Source organism: Saimiri boliviensis, chromosome 3 (assembly GCF_048565385.1).
Source record: "Saimiri boliviensis isolate mSaiBol1 chromosome 3, mSaiBol1.pri, whole genome shotgun sequence".
Classification (NCBI taxonomy): Eukaryota; Metazoa; Chordata; class Mammalia; order Primates; family Cebidae; genus Saimiri; species Saimiri boliviensis.
In genome coordinates this window covers 44,764,100-44,783,331 of record NC_133451.1, presented here as the reverse complement: position 1 = coordinate 44,783,331, position 19,232 = coordinate 44,764,100, and the positions used below count along the sequence as shown (strand labels likewise).

Genomic DNA, 19,232 nt, shown 5'->3' with positions numbered 1-19,232 from the left:
GTCCAAAGATTGAAAGCTTTAATATGATTAAAATGGCATTACTATCAAATAGCATGTGCAGATTCAATGAAATACCTATCAAAATTCCAATGACTTCTTTTGCAAAAATGAACAAAATGGCCATAACAACATATGGAAATGTAAGGGACCCTGAATAGCCAAAACCATATTGAAAAAGACAAAGAATGATGAATAAGAGTAAGAGGAGACTCAAACTTCTTGATTTCAAGTTACTCTAAAGATATAGTCATCAAAACAGTGTGAAACTTGACTAAGGATAAATATGTAGATCAATGGTATAAAATTTGGAGTACAGAGATTGAACTCACATATCTATTGTCAATTGGTTCTCAACAAAGTGTGCAAGACAATTGAATGGGGAAACAAGTCTTTTTAGCAAATGGTGCTGGGACAACTGGCTATCTGGGTGCAAAAGAATGAATTTGGATGTCTACCTTACACTCTCACACAAAAATGAACTAAAGGCGCACTAGTAATACCTCAAACTGTAAAACTCATAAAAAAATGTAGGCCTAAATCTTCATAACCTTCAATTAGACAACAGTTTCTTAGCTATGACACCAATTTGTAATACCCCATATCATCCTAAATACAAGGAGGGTATCAAATTTTTAAAGTTTTGGTAACATTTTGATGATACTATTGCTTTTGAAATGTATCTTATTGTTTGATTTGTATTTCTTTACTGCTGCTGTTGATTTGCTATTTTTATTTCCTATATTGTGTATGTATATGTATGTGTATATATATATATATATATATATATATGCATATGTATATCTGTCTTATATTCTACCCTTTTGTACAAAAATTTCAACGAAGAACAGCATATCAATTTAAAACCTTTCACAACTTAGCATGTGCAAGCACAATATGTTTCTGTAAATGCTGATTTTAATAACTCACCAGTGAAATAAAGTTCCTTTTTGCTTTCGTTTTTACCATTATTATCATATGGTATTTTTAGAGGCATTCACTCATGATTTACTAGAATTATTGATATTTTAAATTACTTACTGCATTCTAAATAAATAAAAATACTGATTTAATGAATAAAAATACTGATTTATCCTAAAGGAAAATAAAATACAAAGAACCTTTAAGTATGAATGAATATTTCTTTAACATTTTCATACTTTCTTTTAATTTAATGTACCTCCAGTGCACATAATTAAACTTATATTGAATTCCAGATAAAGCAGGTTATTGTAGCCATTTTGAGGACTTACAATGCAATTTACCTCCTGAATTATGGCCTTCTTTTCTCTTAACAATTGTGACTTCCCTTACCACTGTCAGAAAAGCTGTATGTTAAAAGGAAAAGAAATATTCTTTTTAAACAAAGAAAATTATGAAATAATGAATTATATTTTATGATGTTTTGTTTTTAGTGGCTTGCTTTATATCTTAAAGATTCTAAGTTATGTTATAAAAGATAATTATGTTCTCATAATGTCCTGATAATCCATAATTAATTTCATACTTAGTCATGCTTGAAGTATTTTTAAATCAGTTTCTTCATGATAACTTATGTGGATTATTGGTCCATTGCTTAACATGATTCAAGTAAATGATGAACAAATTAATGTAAAGCTTTTATAATATTTAAAAAAAATAATGTTGATTGGCAATGGGTCCATTTAACATGCCTGTTTTTCCCTGTAGGTAATTCTAAATCAGTATCCCCAGTCATTTTAACCCCATTAGTACTTAGAGGAAAAAGGATTTATTTTTATACAAAAATGGGAACCAAAAGCATTTTCAGAGTCATTACTTCCAGAAGTATTATAACCATTTAAGATAATTGACTTTACACTGTATTCTAGTATTTACTGATTTATTTACTATTTTTTAGTGGATAAAATTAGCAAAAATATTGGGAATAGAGTGAGAAGAAAAACTACTTCTCATGCTGTCCTGCTAGTACCTATTGATGTTTTCAGTTCCCATCTTTTATTTTGCAGGAGTAACAACTGTCCTAACAATGACAACTCTAAGCATTAGTGCTCGGAATTCTCTCCCCAAAGTGGCTTATGCGACTGCCATGGACTGGTTTATTGCTGTTTGTTATGCATTTGTGTTCTCTGCCCTAATTGAGTTTGCAACTGTTAATTACTTCACCAAAAGAGGATGGGCTTGGGATGGGAAGAGTGTAGTAAATGACAAGGTAAGTGAGAACTTCCATGTTATCATTATTAAGAAAATCCCCTAATGAATTCAGCTTGTAACAGATATGTTTCTAAAAACTGACATTAAAGACATCTATCTATCTCTATATAAGCTAGAATCATATTAATTTCTTTTAAAGTGTTCTTTTCTGAAACCCTTTAGGACTGCTTGCAGTAGTAATATTTCCATTAACACCACTCTGTAGCATTTGTTGAGCTCTATGTGTCAGGTACTGTGCTAAGTGTTTTACGTATGCTCGCTCACAAAATCTTTATAGCATCCTTATTACTAGACTGTCTTCTTAATTCTCATTTTTACTGATAAATAAGCAAAACAGTAAAGTTATTTACTTGCCCACCTCACACAACTTGTTAGTAGGTGTACTTGAATCCACATCTGCCTGTCTGACGATTGAGTTTATAGTTTTAGCACCACATTGCATTATTATAAAGAGATTGGAAAAAGAAAATGGGCATTTATTTTACCTATATTAGAATTCCAGGCTCTAGCAATGGTTTGAATCCACTTCACCTGTTCCAGTCTCTGTTGATTGATTGTAAAAGGCCATATAGCACTTTTTATCTCTCCATATTGTATGGAATAAATTTGTGGGTGCTGGAATGCCTAAGAATTTTATGTTGCTCATACAGTCTAAAAGAGAAAAGTTATTTGTTTTTAAGATTAACTTATTTTGAGATTATTGCTGTCCATTTTTAGGTTTCAAGTACTGAATCTAATGGGAGATTTGTGGAATGACATAACAGCTGCTTCCTTTCATACTCTATAGATTATTTATCTGCCTTAAGAGGAGTCTTTGAATGTATCGTAATGATCTGTATTCTTATTAGTAAAATGTATTCAGAGAATTTCTTTAACACTGTATTCACCTAAATGCTTCTTTTATTACATTTGGAGTAACTTACTTGCAGATTTGATTTTTTTCTCAGTTATTTGAATATAATATTTTTCATTTCTATGACTATATCACAGTTTAAACATACAAGCTGTAAATGTTATAGTTTAAAAGTCTTGCTCTTTTTCCTTAATTTTGTGAGCCATAGAAATTTTAATGAGACAGATGGTTCATTTAATTTTATAAGTTGTGTTTTGCCTACTAACAGAGCCAACAAATAAATAAGAAAAGGAATCTTATCAATTTTATATGCTTAACTTTTGGGCTGTTCCAGCCTTTCCATTACATTTTAATGTTGATTTATGTTTTCATTGCCCATATAGTATGCTGCTTTTTAATGGTATCTATGCAATTATTTTTCAAGCTATATTGATTATACATGCACTTTCATACTAATTTTGGGGGGATAAAATATTAGATATTTGTAAATAAATCACAAAAGATAAATGCTTTGTGCCATGAATTCCCATATGTAAATTTATTGATATATTGTTTTAATATTAGAGAATGCCAAATTAACATTATGAAATGATATGCCTTCTCAACTCTTGACCTTGGAAAACAGAAGTACCTCTAAATGTGAAAAACAAATAATTCATAATATTTTATAAAAGCAATAACTTACTACTCATGAATAGTGGATTTAAGTCTACCCATATGCCAAGTTACACATAGGCAGGATAAATTTATGTCGAAATCACTGAGATCCCAACCTAATTTTCAGGAAAAGAGCTAACAGTGTGTATGTTAGCTTGGTTTAGTTCAGGAGAACTTGTTCTCATATACTTTTCCATAGCTAGAGTGCCCAGCACAGTGCCTAGTCCTTAGCAGACATTTTAGAAATATTTATTGTATGAAAGAATAAATGAGTGTCTGATCTTAAATCTGAAAATGTAGTACCAGTGGAAAAACTTCTTTGCCTTCATGGAAAGCTTTTTAAAAAGCTTATAATAAATTTACCAATGGGTACTCTATCCAATTTCATGATTCAGATGAGTTTTGAGAGTTGTTTCATAAATTACCCTAGGTATAAGAACTAAAAACTCCTTAAAACTAAAAGGAAATTAAGAAGAGTGCATTAAAGTAGCCTATCTGTCTAAAAGATTTTTCACTGTAATATACTTTGATCTTAATATTCCTTAGACTTAATTTTAAGTAGAAAATTATGATTTTCTTTAAATAGAAAGTTTTTGTCCACAGGCTGTTTTCCGTGTCCTTTCTGATTAACTGGGCTTATGGAAGGCCTTTTGTTTTGCCATTAGTAAACATGAGCAAATGTAGTTATCTGTCAATCAAACAAGCACATGAAAAGTTATTTGAAAATTCATAAAATACCAAGCATCAATTTGCCCCATAAGAATAATGATTCAGCTACTTATTGTATGTTTTAAGAAAAAGACATAGGTCTTTAACCTGTCTACATGTGGATTGTGCAGTCAACATATTACATTTAGAATGTGCATTGATACTTAAATTTAGTTTTTGCAAATAAATAAATAAATACTCTCAGTTATATTCAAGCTACTTTTGAGCCCTATGTTAACAGGCAAAGCTACCTTGCTCTGTGAGCTTGGGCAGGACTTTACACTACTTTTAGCGTCAGTTCTGAAATTAGGCGAGAAAACCTTATTATTAGAAAAATGCAGTACTGGATCAGATTATCCAACTCCAAATTTTTATGCCTTTTCATATACAAAAGTATCAATGCAACTCCAGGCTCTTATGGAACTTTCCTTCATATTCGATGGTCCTCCTTTTCTCTTTCTGCTCAGTACAAATTCTTTTGCCCCAGCTCTTGATTTGATCTCTTCCATTCTTGTTGCTTTCTCAAACCTTCTCATTAGTTATTGTTTCTTATTTTATGTCTCAAAAGCTATCTTATTCTTTTCAATTGCCTCCTTTCTTTCAGCGTATGAAAATGCTTAATATGCTTAATTTACTAAGAGAAAAATTTTTTCCAGTCCTATGCCACTTTCTTTCCATATCCTCAGATTCTACCCTCTGTTCTATATTCAAACTTTAAAAAAAATATGTTATCTTATCACTTTCCCCTTAATCCAGACCCACTATAATCTAATTTCCTTTTCACTTGCCATTTTCTAACTGAAGGGCACAAATAACCTTATATTTTAAGATCGGATATTTTTTCTGTTTTTCTCAAGGAATCCCCATTAAAACTTTTTACTGTTATATTCCAGAATCATACTTCAGACCCAGCTCAGCAACTTTTCCTCTTCTTTTCTTTCTGAAATCAAGCTTCAGAATATCAGCTTTCTTTGCTCACATCCTGGAAGCTGCCTGTATCCGTTTTATATTTTTTGATTCTCTGCCAGAGTTCAGAGTGGACCTAGCTTCCCTGGCATCTGTTCTTGTTTATCCCCAAAGACAGTCAATTCTACTTTCTTTAACACAGTTTTTGTTTTCAGTATTCACTGTGTGATTTTCACTTTAAGGGTTTTACTGACAATGTTTGCATGAATATCTGCAACACTAAGCATACTGTCCTGCCATTTACCATCCTCAGCACAAATATCTTTTCCTCAGGAAAATTTTGAGTCCTCCCTTGCCCTTATAAATGATTAAGTCTCAATTACAAGTGTGTACAGAATTTTGTTCTTTTGCCTTAGAGCCCTTATTGTAGTTGCATATTGCATGTTTCTGTCTCAACTCCTCACTGATTATAACAATTACCATATTTGTTTAATAAATTTCTTCTTTTGTAATAAATGTCCAAGGCATTTTATACAGGCCCTTTCATGTATTAGGTGCTCAGTAAATATGGTATGAGTTAAGGAAGTATTACAAAATTAAAATTTAAAACCCATGCCTTTATTTTACTATTCAAGGTCATTATCAGTAAGTATACTGTAGCTTTTAACTTACAAGATCATGTATCTAACCTGTTCCTGGCACATTTTTACCTGAATATAATATCTCATTCTCAATCTCAACCTGAATATGACATATCTGTTTTATGAAGTATTAAAGAAATAACACAAGCAAAGACAATACAGTATCCTAAACTGATGTTATATCTTTCCACTGCCCATACTCAGTTATTCATCAGTAATTGGTACCTCAGTTAATGTCACAACCTAATCTTAGAAGCCAACAACTTGGAAATATCTCACAATATCTAGTCAGCCATTAAATCTTGTCCATTATTCTCCCTACATATCTTAGAATCATATCTCCGCCATCTCTCATAATTTTTACAGTTTTTTTTAACTCCTCTCTAACTCTAATCATGTCTTTTTCTTATCCGTCTCTGCATTGCAACAGTCAGAATTATTCTAAAACATAGATCATTTCACTCTTCAGTTCTTTAATGAATTATTAAAGGCAAATATTCAAAGAACTAAGCTAATATAGTCCAAGTGTATAGTTTCTCTTAGATTTGCTTATATGATGAATAATAAGGAAGAATTTTTTGTTATTATTTGCTTCTATATATCTGGGAATATTTCTATTTTAGAAATGAGAATTGGTCAATAAAGTTACCTGGCCGTAATCACATATCTAATAGGACTTAAGATAGATCTATGTTTCAAAATCATATTCTTCCTCTAACCATTACTAGCCACCATCATTTCCCCAAACATCCATGCCTCTGCACAGCTCTATAGCATTAGACCTACTGCCCCTCTTGCAATAATACCTCTTCTTCTTTTGCTAACTGACAAATTCCTATCATTTTTAAGATCAATCTGATTTTACATAATATGAAAGCTTTCCAGACGAATGTTTTTGACTTCTCTCAACCCCCAAATTGTATTTTGACACCACATGGTACAAATTATTTTTACAATATCTCAATACATTACAGTTTTACTGTAAATAAATCTGTTTCTTACACTAGTTTAAAAGATCCGAGTGGCAATATTTTGCCTTATTTATCATTGTGTATGCTGTTACTTAGCACAGCATTTAGTACATAGCTTGAGTTGATAAAAAATATGTTTGCTTTAATTCCTTGAAATGGTTTTGAATTCTAAATCTGAGTCAGTGAGTCCAAACTGGCTAAGGAAGTATAGTCAGTGAGTCCAAACTGGCTAGATAATAAATTACTTGAAACATAGACATAGCAACAAAATATAAAACTCTTATGCAATGTGCCATTATTTTGTGAGTCATTTTATTTAATTCATCGAAAACATCACATTTTCAAGTGTATTTATATAATTATTTGCATTTATAATATTCTGACTTGTTCCAAAAGTATTTCAGGCAGTTTATCAAAAGAATGCATGCACTTAAACTAAAGTTAAATAAAATACAAATAAAATTAGAAAACCGAGATGAAAGAAAATAGACTCAAATACATTCATCTTTGGGCCAGTACATTAGCTGCAGTCCATAGCAATAGTAGTTGAGCTTCAAATTCTTGCCTTCTTGGTGACCAAAGTAACCCCTTGGGGGAGGGAAGAGTTATTTTTATTTGGATATACACATTTTCTCAGAGAAAAACTTTTCCTTACACTGAAATTGCCTTTTGAAAAAACAAAATATCATTGTTGGCTTTTTTTTTTTAATTAGGGGAAGCTGGGTACTGTAGCAAGTGATGTCAAATTTTTCCCAATAAACGCAATAATGGATTTCATATTGATGTTTCTTGTAGTCCCCTTCAATAAAAGCTGAAGGCATTACATTAACATACAACTCAGTGAAAGCAATTCTTCAAGGAGCTAAGCTAATATGGTCCAAGTATATAGCTTTCTCATGGTCCAATTTATTCCAAGAAAAGACTTTAGAGTACTTAGAGAAGTGGATGGACTGTTTAACCTTCAAACAATCTTCTGTAAGTATCACTTTTCTCAGTCAGGATGATTAGTAGACAGTTAACAATAGCATTATCTGACCAATGAGCATGTTGTTATTTTACAAGTAATGGGCTTTCTAGTAGCCACAATAACTGTAAAAAGGCAACATGGTATGATAGAAAAAGTATAGATTTGCACTTTGGAGACCTGTTTTTTTTTTTTTTTTTCCTCCAAAGCCTATTATATTCAATGTTTGAATGAGAATCCCATTTCTTTATTGTAAGGAACAGCCACTAAGATTCTTTCTGATTCCAAACCATGTAACTATTATTTGCACTCAAATACTAGGTCACTTTACTCATAGGTATATTAGCTAGAACATCAGCTGAAGTTACTAGCAAATTATTTTCTCTACCACTCATAGGAAGTCAAGATTGTTTTGACACCATGGTGCAAGACATTTTAATTTCTGTAATCTGGGTTTTTCTAGACTTCATATTTTAAATATATAGCCAAAAGACCTCAGTAGAATAATACCCTCAAAATATGCCTAAGTCTAAGTCTATTAAACATCATTTAAAAATGGAAAATCAATTTGTGTGGATTATATTTCCTTTTTATTCCACTTCATTGACAGCTGAAGTCAACAAACTATGTAACAGCATAGTTTATTATTCCCCCACCCAGATAGTATATAAAAATACATATTTTTTATTTTGTTTACAGATCAAATCTTCACATTCTAATATGAGATCTAAATCACAAGTAAAACGGCTTCTACAAGCATTGCTTTTTTTTTTAAATTGAGCCTGTTTTATTATTTCCCAGTGTTACACATCTGTAGATGGTGAAATTGAGGATATTCAGGAGGCTTACATAGCAGAATTATAGAATAAGCTGTTAAATTCTGTATCTATTGATTGATAAAGTATTTATTATAGTTTATGAAACATTACCTTAAGTTATGCTTTATATGTTACATATACATTTTTATCATAGTAAGCATTTTAGTTACATGCTGCTCATTTTATATTAAGCAAACGTTTTTGAGCCTGCTCTGAGCCAAGAAGTATGCTAGGAGCTCTGTAGTACACAGTCTGTGTCTTCATAGAGCTAACAATGAAGTGAAAGAAAAACAAAAGAAGAGTGAAAGATATACATACATGTTTCATTATAGATGTGATCACCAGAATCCTGCTGAAAGGCATGAAATGGCAACTAAGTGCAGACAATGGAAAGTGTTGTCTCAGTCGATGTGACTCAAAGCTAAGTCAATGTTAGCCTGGTAATGGTAAGGAGGAAACCAGGGGACAATATGGCGTTAATTACCAGTTTGGGCTGAATTGTGTTACCAGTTGCAGGTTAGGGAGTACGAGTGAGTGTACAGATTTCTGCAGGAAGTGAGAGTTCATGGAAGCTGAGTGCATTTCTAGACATTTTTGTTTTAATTACCTGTGGGATATGCAGGTAGAGAAGTCTAGTGAAACTTAGTGGTTAAGAATTCTGGAGAAATACTGTATCAGTTATTCATGCATAGGTATCTAAAGCCACGAGAATTACTGACAATTAATAGAAAATAGTGTCAGTTTGCCTTCCTTTCCTCCAGTCTCCTTCCAACTGATCTCATTCTCAACTTTTAACATTACCTTTTTTTAAAAAAAATGACTTCAGAAACACAGTGTTTCTATGTGTGTATTTTTGGCTATACCTGGCCTTACTCTGAAAATGATAGGAAGTGTCTTAAAGTAAAAATGCAGCATTAGATTAGGCAACAGGAAATTAGGCTGTACGAACTATCAGAATTTTTCTAGTTATCAAAAGAAACAAAAAATTTTTGTATAGGAACACGAACATTAAAACATTCACTCATGGAAATGAGTATTGTGTTTAATCATTAACACAAAAGTTTCATTGGGCTATTTCTCTTCAGGTTCTGAGTGTAAGCTAAAAGTTACACTAAACAAAGTAAAACCAGTCAAGTGGCCCAAGGACTCAGCCTGCTGATGGTCTGGCTTGATCCAAAGCTGCACGATATTTAAAGAGGTCTCTATAGTGAAATTTGTCCCAACGTAGTTATTTTTCATAAACATTGATAGTGAATAGGGCAATGTAATATCTCTTGGTTATAATTTAGGTAAGCTATGCTTATTTTTTGGTACTATCACTACCAAATCTGTCTCAAAAAGAATATTAATAATATATAGTATATAGACTTAATCTTTAGGCTCTTCTTTAGAAGATCTTAGAATTGTAAGTCAGCTATGAATTCAACAGTATTTTTTCTCCATAAACACGGTTTTTATTTTAAACAAAGAGAAACAGATTGCTTTACTATAGATTTGTAGTTATTACTTTCAAATAGACTAAGGGAGTTATTTTCCCCTTTAAAATGAGACTTTGTAAAATTCTGAGCCAGAAAAGCTTTGCTGAGTTGTGGCTAGGAATTGAGAAGATTTAGCACCATAGGAATGCCCTGCCCTTCATTCAGTGAATTGGTAAGAAATTACGGGTGCCAACAACTGGGTTATTAACTAAAAATAGCACTTATAGCTGTTATATTTTGCTTACTTCGTCCTGAAAATGCTAGTTTCCAAGTCACAAGAGAGCATTTTTGAAGCCAAAACCACTACCTTGTTCAGTTCTGAGCCCTATTCTGAAGTTTACACTGATTCAGAGATTGAAGCCATACTTTAAACAATGAAGAAAATAAGACAAATTTTGTTATTTATGCTGTCAATAAAAATTACAAACACAACTTGGAAAGAGTTTTAACCCTGCTTATTAAAGAGTCTTTAGTGTTAGCATGGAACAAAAAATGCCAACATACAAATATGCAGGATGGATATTGGGCTGGTATGTGTTGCTTCTGGTTGTTTATAGCCAATGTCAGTTCTGATCGGTTAGAGTATCTGTTCAGATTACTTAGTCCCTCTGCTCTAGAGTTTTTCAAAGATTTTGTACCTGTATTTACTGGACATATAGGTGAAATTGGAGGATCTTCAAGTAGGGGCAGGAATATGTTGGTTAAAATTAGTACAGGGCTTCTAGCTGTAGACTCCTGTTACAACAACAGACATTTACATTTTGTGTTTCTTTGTCTAAATGTCTAAATACTACACCATAGTTCCTCATCCAACATAAATGTCCTACTTTTACAAAACTCTCCTTGAGATCTTCAACAAAATATGTTTCTTCTTCTACCTAACACATAATAAAATATATTGCCTTTACATCTTGTACACCAGTAATCACTGCCTGGTTTGTAACAGTTACGATTTGCACTCCATTAGGAAAATACATGTTTCTCAATGTGCTTAGAACAATACATTTGTCCATTTGTTTATCAGGACAGTTTGATATACCTTTAATCTTCCTTTTGTCAAGTTAGAAGCTAGAGAAAAACATTAAGAAACTTTCTCAAGGCCCAGATTCTTTATATGTGCAATTTGATACCATTTTAAATGATGTTACAATTTGGTTCAAATAATAATATAAACACATGCATTAGAAAAAAAAATTATGTTATTATTTGAACCACATGGAACCAGTTGTAACATTATATAAATTACAAATTGCAACTTATATACATTGTAAGTTAAAAAGTCATTTTTGAAGATTGACCTAGTGGTATAAAACTCAGCAAGGATATTTTAGGAAAAAGCATACTCCCAAGTCTCAAACAGCTTCCTCAGACAGAAAGTCATACGGCATGGTGTTTAAAAGAAGAGGTTTAGAAGTCAGATACATCTAAGTTTGAGTGCTTTTTCAGCCATTTAATAGACAGGAGACTGATCAAGTCACAAAACTTTTTTAGCCTTCATTTTTGAACTTATATCATGGGATTAATAAGGGAATTTAATTCCTATCTCACAGTGAGATTTCACCTTGGCTAACAATTAACCTGACACATCCTAGTGCTCAAAAAGTGTTAGCTGTAATTTCCTTATCAGTCTTTGAGTTGAGGATTGTCCTCCATTTGTAACATGGAAACTATATGCATCATTACTGAAAAAGAGATGCTCTGTAGCGTTTATAAATTTACAAATGGTGATCCCACATCCCTCCTTTTTTCATAGCTAGATCTGGAAGAATGTCAGCAGGGTAAAGAGCAGAGGGAGAAACCCAACCCAGTGAAAGATGAGTAATCCATGGCTGTTTTTAGATTCTCCTGGGCTTTTAGAGTTCCTTTCTTAACTTATTTGAACACTTTAAGAAATCTTAATGAAAATAACTAAGAGTCAAAATTTTATTGTAGAACAATTTTTCTTCTATCTCAGTTTCTTGACACACACTCATTATGTTGGATGATTCACTGCTATCTGAATTTACATTGTATTTAGATAACTAACAATATATTTGTATTAGTAAAGAAACACGGATACTGTTTATTTTTCATTTTATTAAATAAATTATATTTTAATTCACTGATGTGGCTACCTTGTAGAAGGCTTCATGCTAAATGCTAAGATTACAAAGGTAAACAAGACAGAAGCAGCACCAGACTTCATTGAAAAAGAAAGCAAGATGTCAATCAATTAATCATATGACTAAGAAATAACACATTTTGAAAAGTGTCATAATGGAAACAGGATGTTATGAATGAGAATATATGGAGACCAAATATATGTTTAGTTAGAGCACGCTTAAGAAAGTCCTTTCTTAGGAAATGGCATTTGAACCAAGACCAAAATAAGAGAAGGAATTGGTGGTCACGTGTAAAATGGAATGGGGAGAAGATATTCCAGGTTTTCAAAATTGAGGTGTTTTGGGCTGGGGAACTATCATGATGAGAAACATGGCATGAAAGCAAGAAAGTATTTTGAAAACTAAGTTTATTTCAGGGGAACCGGTATGTAATGAGCAAAAGAAAGAAGCCATGATTTTTTTTTTAAATGTTGTTTTAATTCTAAGTTCCATGAAATAGTATTTAAGGGATGTAAGCATAAAATTTAAATGATCCAATTTTTGTCTTAAAAAAGATCCCTGTGACCATACTGTGTCTAATGATTGGATAAAATCAAGCCAAGCTAGAAGAACACAAAATCCAGGCAGGAGATGATAGTGATATAGACAAGAGTTTGTGATGACTGAACAAGAATCTGTGATAACTGAACTGGAGATTATAAAGAGAAACGGAATGAGCTGAGCAAAATTCCAAGAGTTTGAATTGTATTCTCCTCCTGTGTTTCTAGTATTTGTTGCACTGCCATCTTCATAAGGTTACAGTTTCCCATCATCTGAGTAAAGCATTGCTGTATGATTTTGACATGAGGTGGGAGGGAATCCTGTTTCGAAGCTACGAATGTGGGATCATTCATTGTAGATTATCATTCCTCTTGTTAAAATATTTCTACATTTCACTTATTCAATCATTCATTTGACAAATACTTGAGTGACTCATGAGTAAAAAAAAGTTATATTGTTTTATTATTTATTATTTTATTTATTTGCTTATTATTTTTTGAGACAGAGTTTTGCTCTTGTTGCCCAGGCTGGAGTGCAATGTTGTGATATTGGCTCACTGCGACCTCCACCTCCCAGGTTCAAGCAGTTCTCCTGCCTTAGCCACTCGAATAGCTGAGATTACAGGCATGCTCCACTACAATTTGCTGATTTTGTATTTTTAGTAGAAATAGAGTTTCTGTATGTTGGTCAGGCTGGTCTCAAACACCCGACCTCAGGTGATCTGTCCACCTTGGCCTGGCAACGTGTTAGGATTACAGGCGTGAGCCACCACGCCCTGTCTTCATATTGTTTTTTAAGGTTGTATTTTTCTATTGTTTATTTTCCATGTCAACCACAACAAGATTCTCCAGGAAAGTGGTACCATTAATTTTACTCTGGGGGTTTTCTCACCCTAATGGATTTGGGATTTAATAAGTACCTTTATTTATTTTCTCAATTTCTGTTTTGTTTTGTTTTGTTTTGTTTTGTTTTGTTTTTTGAATGCGTGATGATTTGTATTAGGATACTTTCCTTCAGAATTTGAAGTGGACTTTAGAAAATGTTATGTAGGAGACTCAACTCACACTCTCTTAATTTTTGTATTTTTCAATAGAAAAAAGAAAAGGCGTCTGTTATGATACAGAACAATGCTTATGCAGTGGCTGTTGCCAATTATGCCCCGAATCTTTCAAAAGATCCAGTTCTCTCCACCATCTCCAAGAGTGCAACCACGCCAGAACCCAACAAAAAGCCGGAAAACAAGCCAGCTGAAGCCAAGAAAACTTTTAACAGTGTTAGCAAAATTGACAGAATGTCCAGAATAGTTTTTCCAGTTTTGTTTGGTACATTTAATTTAGTTTATTGGGCTACATATTTAAACAGAGAACCTGTATTAGGGGTCAGTCCTTGAATTGAGACCCATGTTATCTTTGGGATGTATAGCAACATTAAATTTCGTTTGTTTTGCTATGTACAGTCTGACTAATAACTGCTAATTTGTGGACCAACATGTACAGTATGTATATAGTGATACAGCTTACCAGTAGACCTTTAATGGAGACATGCATTTGCTATCTCATGGAACTGCAGACAGAAAGCACTCCATGCCAAAAAAGTCATTGCCTTTTTTCAAGATTTACCCTTGAACCTAATTTTAAGTGGATTTCAGATGACCTGATTTATTTCCTATCCTTCGAATAGAGATGAAAATGGGAATCCTGTACAACCTTTTATGGACCCTTTTGGTTTAACTCTTAAGTAGGGGTATTTTCTACTGTTGCTTAGTTATGATGGAAGATAACATTGTCATTCATAGGTTAATTCTTCTAAGTAACAGAACATTGTATCTGCAACATCATCTCCCTTCATGAGTGCTCAGAATCCCTGCTAATGTAATTGGAAGCTTGGCACATATAAGAAAAACTAGAGATTTGAAATCAGCTTTTAATTACTCTGTATAGAATATATAGCCATGTACATATTTCAGCATGACAAATTCAAATAATTATGAGTCCGCCCGACAGGATGTTAATTATGCCTATGATTTAATAACTACTGGAATGTCATGGTCATTACATTTTTAGTTTCAGAATTTATTTGAAAGTAATAATTGAAATCCTACAGTTTATTTCAATCATTGGAAGCTACCTTAATTTAAAAAAAAAAAGAAAATAAATGTGTCTTACTCTTTCCAGGTATGTGTTGTATTGAAATGGATCAGCTAAATTTTATTGGTGCTGGACACTGGAAAAAGCATCCAGTTTGGTTGCTGTGGAGCAACATGCATATTGGATTAGAAAATTGTGCCAAAAACTCCCACTGATGAGAATTCATAGGTGTCCCACACTACAATGAGCACTTATCTGATTCTCCTCTTTCCTGTTTACTGCAAATTCTGCCTTAAGGCTTCTTTTCAAGACTCAGAAGCCACTAATTATAAAGGAAAGGGCAGTTAATTGGCACATTTTTCTGTTGTGAAAGCAGTTCTTTCAGACAAGAATTAATGTAAATCTGCTTTTGTAAATTGCAACTTTAAATTTCGCTGACTCAAGTTTACAACAGCTTTGTATACCAGAAGAGATTTTGGTAAGTGTTGAACATTTTTACACTGCAACTTTAAAACATCACCAATAGATTGTGGGTCATTTCACATGCACAAACAAAACACACACACAGGCACACACACACACACACACACACACACACACAAACACAAACACAGCTAAATTAGAAACTACAATTTTTAATTTTATATAATTACTATTAATGGGTAAAATTCATTTTTCTTTTAATATTTTAAAATATATTTACATCCCTGAAATATGCGAATAAAAGTTAAAAATTGTGTATATTCCTAGATTCAAGGTTTTTGGCAAACTTCAAATACTTTTGATTGACATGTACGTTAGCAGTTATTAGTTGACTTTTCCTATTAGATGCACCTTTGCAATGGTGTTTTTGTAGAAACATAAGTAATCAAATAGTGACATTTCTTGCAGTTTTGTACAGTATTTGAGTATAGTGCATAAATAGGTATGTTCATAAAATCAATAAAAGGAATATCTATGGAAATAAGCAAAATCTCAACAAAATTGCTATTCCTTTGCCTCATTTATTTTTTTTTTAATTTTCTTTGTTTCAATGTGATTTTATTATATGTTTTGCATGACTGTATAATACCAAGGTCACAAATGCATCTTATTAATGGAATTTGCCAAGAAAACAGCCTTGGTATTAAAAATTCCCTCTCAAAAGGTAATCCATAATCCTTAATAAAATAAAATTGTTATATGAGCCAATAAACGTATTTCTTTAATTCCCTCCCAGTAACACCTTCTTTGTCACTTAGTTTTAAAATGTGCACTTTATTTATACATTGAAACAGAAGATATCCTATTATACATTTAAATATAGCATAGCTCTTCTGTGTAGTTTAGGGATGTTTGTAATTGAATGAGAAAGTACACAACACTTGAAAGTAAGCAATGAAATTGCTTTATGTGGTATGCATTATTAGACAAGTTAAAAATATTTTTCTTGTAAAGTCAACATTGCCCCTTTAATGTATGACTATGAATTATAAATTTATAAATATGTGAATATGTAAAAATCATTGTAAATAAGAGTTTCTGTATGATCACAGAAAAGATTCATCTATACTTTAGGCAAAGAGCTGTTATTATGTTGATGGCACTAGTTTTGTTAGCATTTAAGAAGATTTACCAGGAAACTTATTATTGTTATTATTATTTTTAATTTCAGTTGTTAAAATTTTATTTGAGCACAATGACATTCTGACAATTTAGATTTTTCAGTAATATGGATCAGAATTCTCTGTAATTTCACTAGAGATGCTTCATGTAAATTGCTTTTAAATTACAGAACAAGATTTTCAACAATTATTCTCCTTTCCATGAACCAATTTAAAAACAAACTAAAAGAATGTTAATTTATCACAATAAGACCAATTTTTCAGGAAATACATTTTACATATACTAACACTGACTAACACTGATCTCTTTGGCCTATAAGATTATACCTATTTTATGCAGTTATATAATCACATAAAGTGTTATGGTATTTACAAAATGTAGATAAATACATGTACATATCTAGAAGTATAATCTCATTATTTTATAGCTGCTACTCTGATTCAACTAATATTTATTCAAAAATATTTTACCTCCTCTGTCATGCCCTGAAATCGGTGTTAATAGTACTCATGTAACATCCACTGAATTTAGTTAAAATTTTAAGTGCATCTCAATCTTTTAATGACTTGAAATTAAAAACTATATAAAACATTTAAACTTACTAAGTACTGGGAGTTCTTTAATGAGCTATGATACCACTAGAGTGGTAAGGTGGTAGCTGTTTTTCTCTTTTCTCCTGTTCATGTTCCTATATGTTTTATTATGAAATGGAACAAATAGAACCATTTAACAATTTTTTAAAAAACTTTAATGGTTTTATTAAGTGCCAGTCTTAAGGTTTAGAAATCTATTCAGGGATTTCTATGTTTTGAATTGATTTCAGGCTTGGATAAGTGGTCTCCTTGAGCCGTGTTTCTAAATTTTTTTTCTTAAATAGTTCATAGTTTATTTTTAAAAAAACAACACAGAAGCTATGATTTCACTCTCATTTTTTTTTTTTTTTTGGTAAGTATACTTTGGTAAATATAACTGGGGGGAGGTAGATATACAATTGCATTTATGTGGCTCTTTTGGAATTCCTGGTTGAGGGACAGGAATCCTGCCATGATATAATCATGGATTCTACAAGAGCACCAAAGTTTTAGAGGTACTTTACTTTGGCATGGCCTGTCATCATTCCAGTGAAAGAATAAAGGAAATAGCTCAAGTCACCTTCTGCATTATCATGGTTCTTCAGCATGACAAAAAAAAAAAAATTGTTTAAGGCATTCTATGCCTAATACCCTCAGATACATGTTTGTGAAACATAGGCATAGTTATTTACTTACTTACTTGGAAATACAAAGTCTTGTTAATAGATTACTAAACAGATTATTTGTGTTATTAGTCTCCTGGCTCACCTACATTCATCTGGATATTTTTGAAGCAATGGCCAAAATTTTTATCATATGAAAAGATTCAGAATTTTAAGTGAATTGGTACCTGGCTCATTGCTGCCCTATAGTTCCATTTATTTTCCATTTAATTGAGGTCCCATAGGCACCTTGTGCTTCCCCTTTACTAGTTCAAACTATGCAGAAGTGTAAAATTTTAATTGGGGAAGGATGGTTATTTTTGACATCTGAATGGTTAAGAAACATGGATACTATATTAAAACCACTTGTAATAGAGTGGACCAGACAGTTATAGTTTTATCTACTGAATTCATGCTTTAAAAATAAAAGTAAATATTTAATATAATTATTTCATATTCATAATATTTTGCTATTAAAATTTATATTAAATATATTAATATTTTCCATCAGTATTTAAAAGCTCAGATTATTGGAGAGAAGAACCCACAGGAAATGTGAGGCTGTTGCTTATTAAACCAAGCAAAGCATATTTTCCTTTTTAAACTTCTGAGAAAGTGGGTAAATTATACATATGTAGACCCACAAATATTTTAAGAGTCTTTATTCTATTTTAGATAAATTATACATATGTAGACACACAAATATTTTAAGAGTCATTATTCTATTGTAGTAAGCATCATAACTAAAATACTGAAGTAGAGAAAGTTCATGTGAAAGACATTTGGGAAAGTAATAACTTATTCAAAATCTGCTTGTAAATATTATATACCATAACTGTTTTTTGCTAAAATTCTTAATTATCAACATATATAGACCGCTGTGTCTTCCATCTTGTTTAGTTGAAATATTCTATTTTTGTTTGTTTATATATAAAGAACAATGTGTACCGGTAATTATACATCCCACCTCAAACTACTTGATGATGTATTTAATACATAACATTACCTAATATTGCCAATAGGAAAGAACAATTAACAGATTTATGTTTCAGCTTACAGTAATGTTCCCAAAGATCTTTTAATAAGGTCTTAGCTGTATGTGTCAGTGATGTATGTATGTTTGTGAGTGTGTATGTGTGTAATTCCTAGGTATGTATGGAAGAATATTTTGAGAAATTTGAATAAATTTATGAAATGTAAAAAATTTGTTTTATTAATGGATCCAATCACAAATTCAGTTCTTATTAAACTAACAACTTGACCAATAGAATACCTTTTTCAGTAAATCCATAACAAACATTAATTAGAATTAGGTTTGTGGTATGTGTATGATTAAAAATATCTTTTCTATGTTTCTGTAAACATTTTTCCAATGTATTTCTGTTGTTTTTTTTTAAAGATAAAATTCAAAATGATCTCGCAATTCTGCTTTGTGAAATAGAATAGAAACATCTTTGAATGCTAAGTTTCTCAATGGA

At 31.8% G+C, this 19,232-nt stretch overlaps 1 protein-coding gene across 7 annotated transcripts in view; it reads left to right on the top strand.

Annotated features, from left to right (window-relative positions):
* GABRA2 (gamma-aminobutyric acid type A receptor subunit alpha2) overlaps positions 1-18,958 on the top strand; it is a 146,135-nt gene extending 127,177 nt beyond the window's left edge. For 5 of the 7 annotated variants that reach the window (XM_074396081.1, XM_039468584.2, XM_074396079.1 and 2 more), the window contains 3 exons: positions 1,986-2,188; positions 7,722-7,901; positions 13,922-18,958. In XM_074396081.1, coding sequence (XP_074252182.1) covers positions 1,986-2,188; positions 7,722-7,901; positions 13,922-14,218 — 680 coding nt within the window. In that variant the 3' untranslated portion in view covers positions 14,219-18,958. The remainder of the gene's footprint in view (positions 1-1,985; positions 2,189-7,721; positions 7,902-13,921) is intronic. The other 2 variants (XM_074396083.1, XM_074396085.1) reach the window with 1 other exon arrangement.
* The last annotated feature ends 274 nt before the right edge of the window (positions 18,959-19,232 follow it).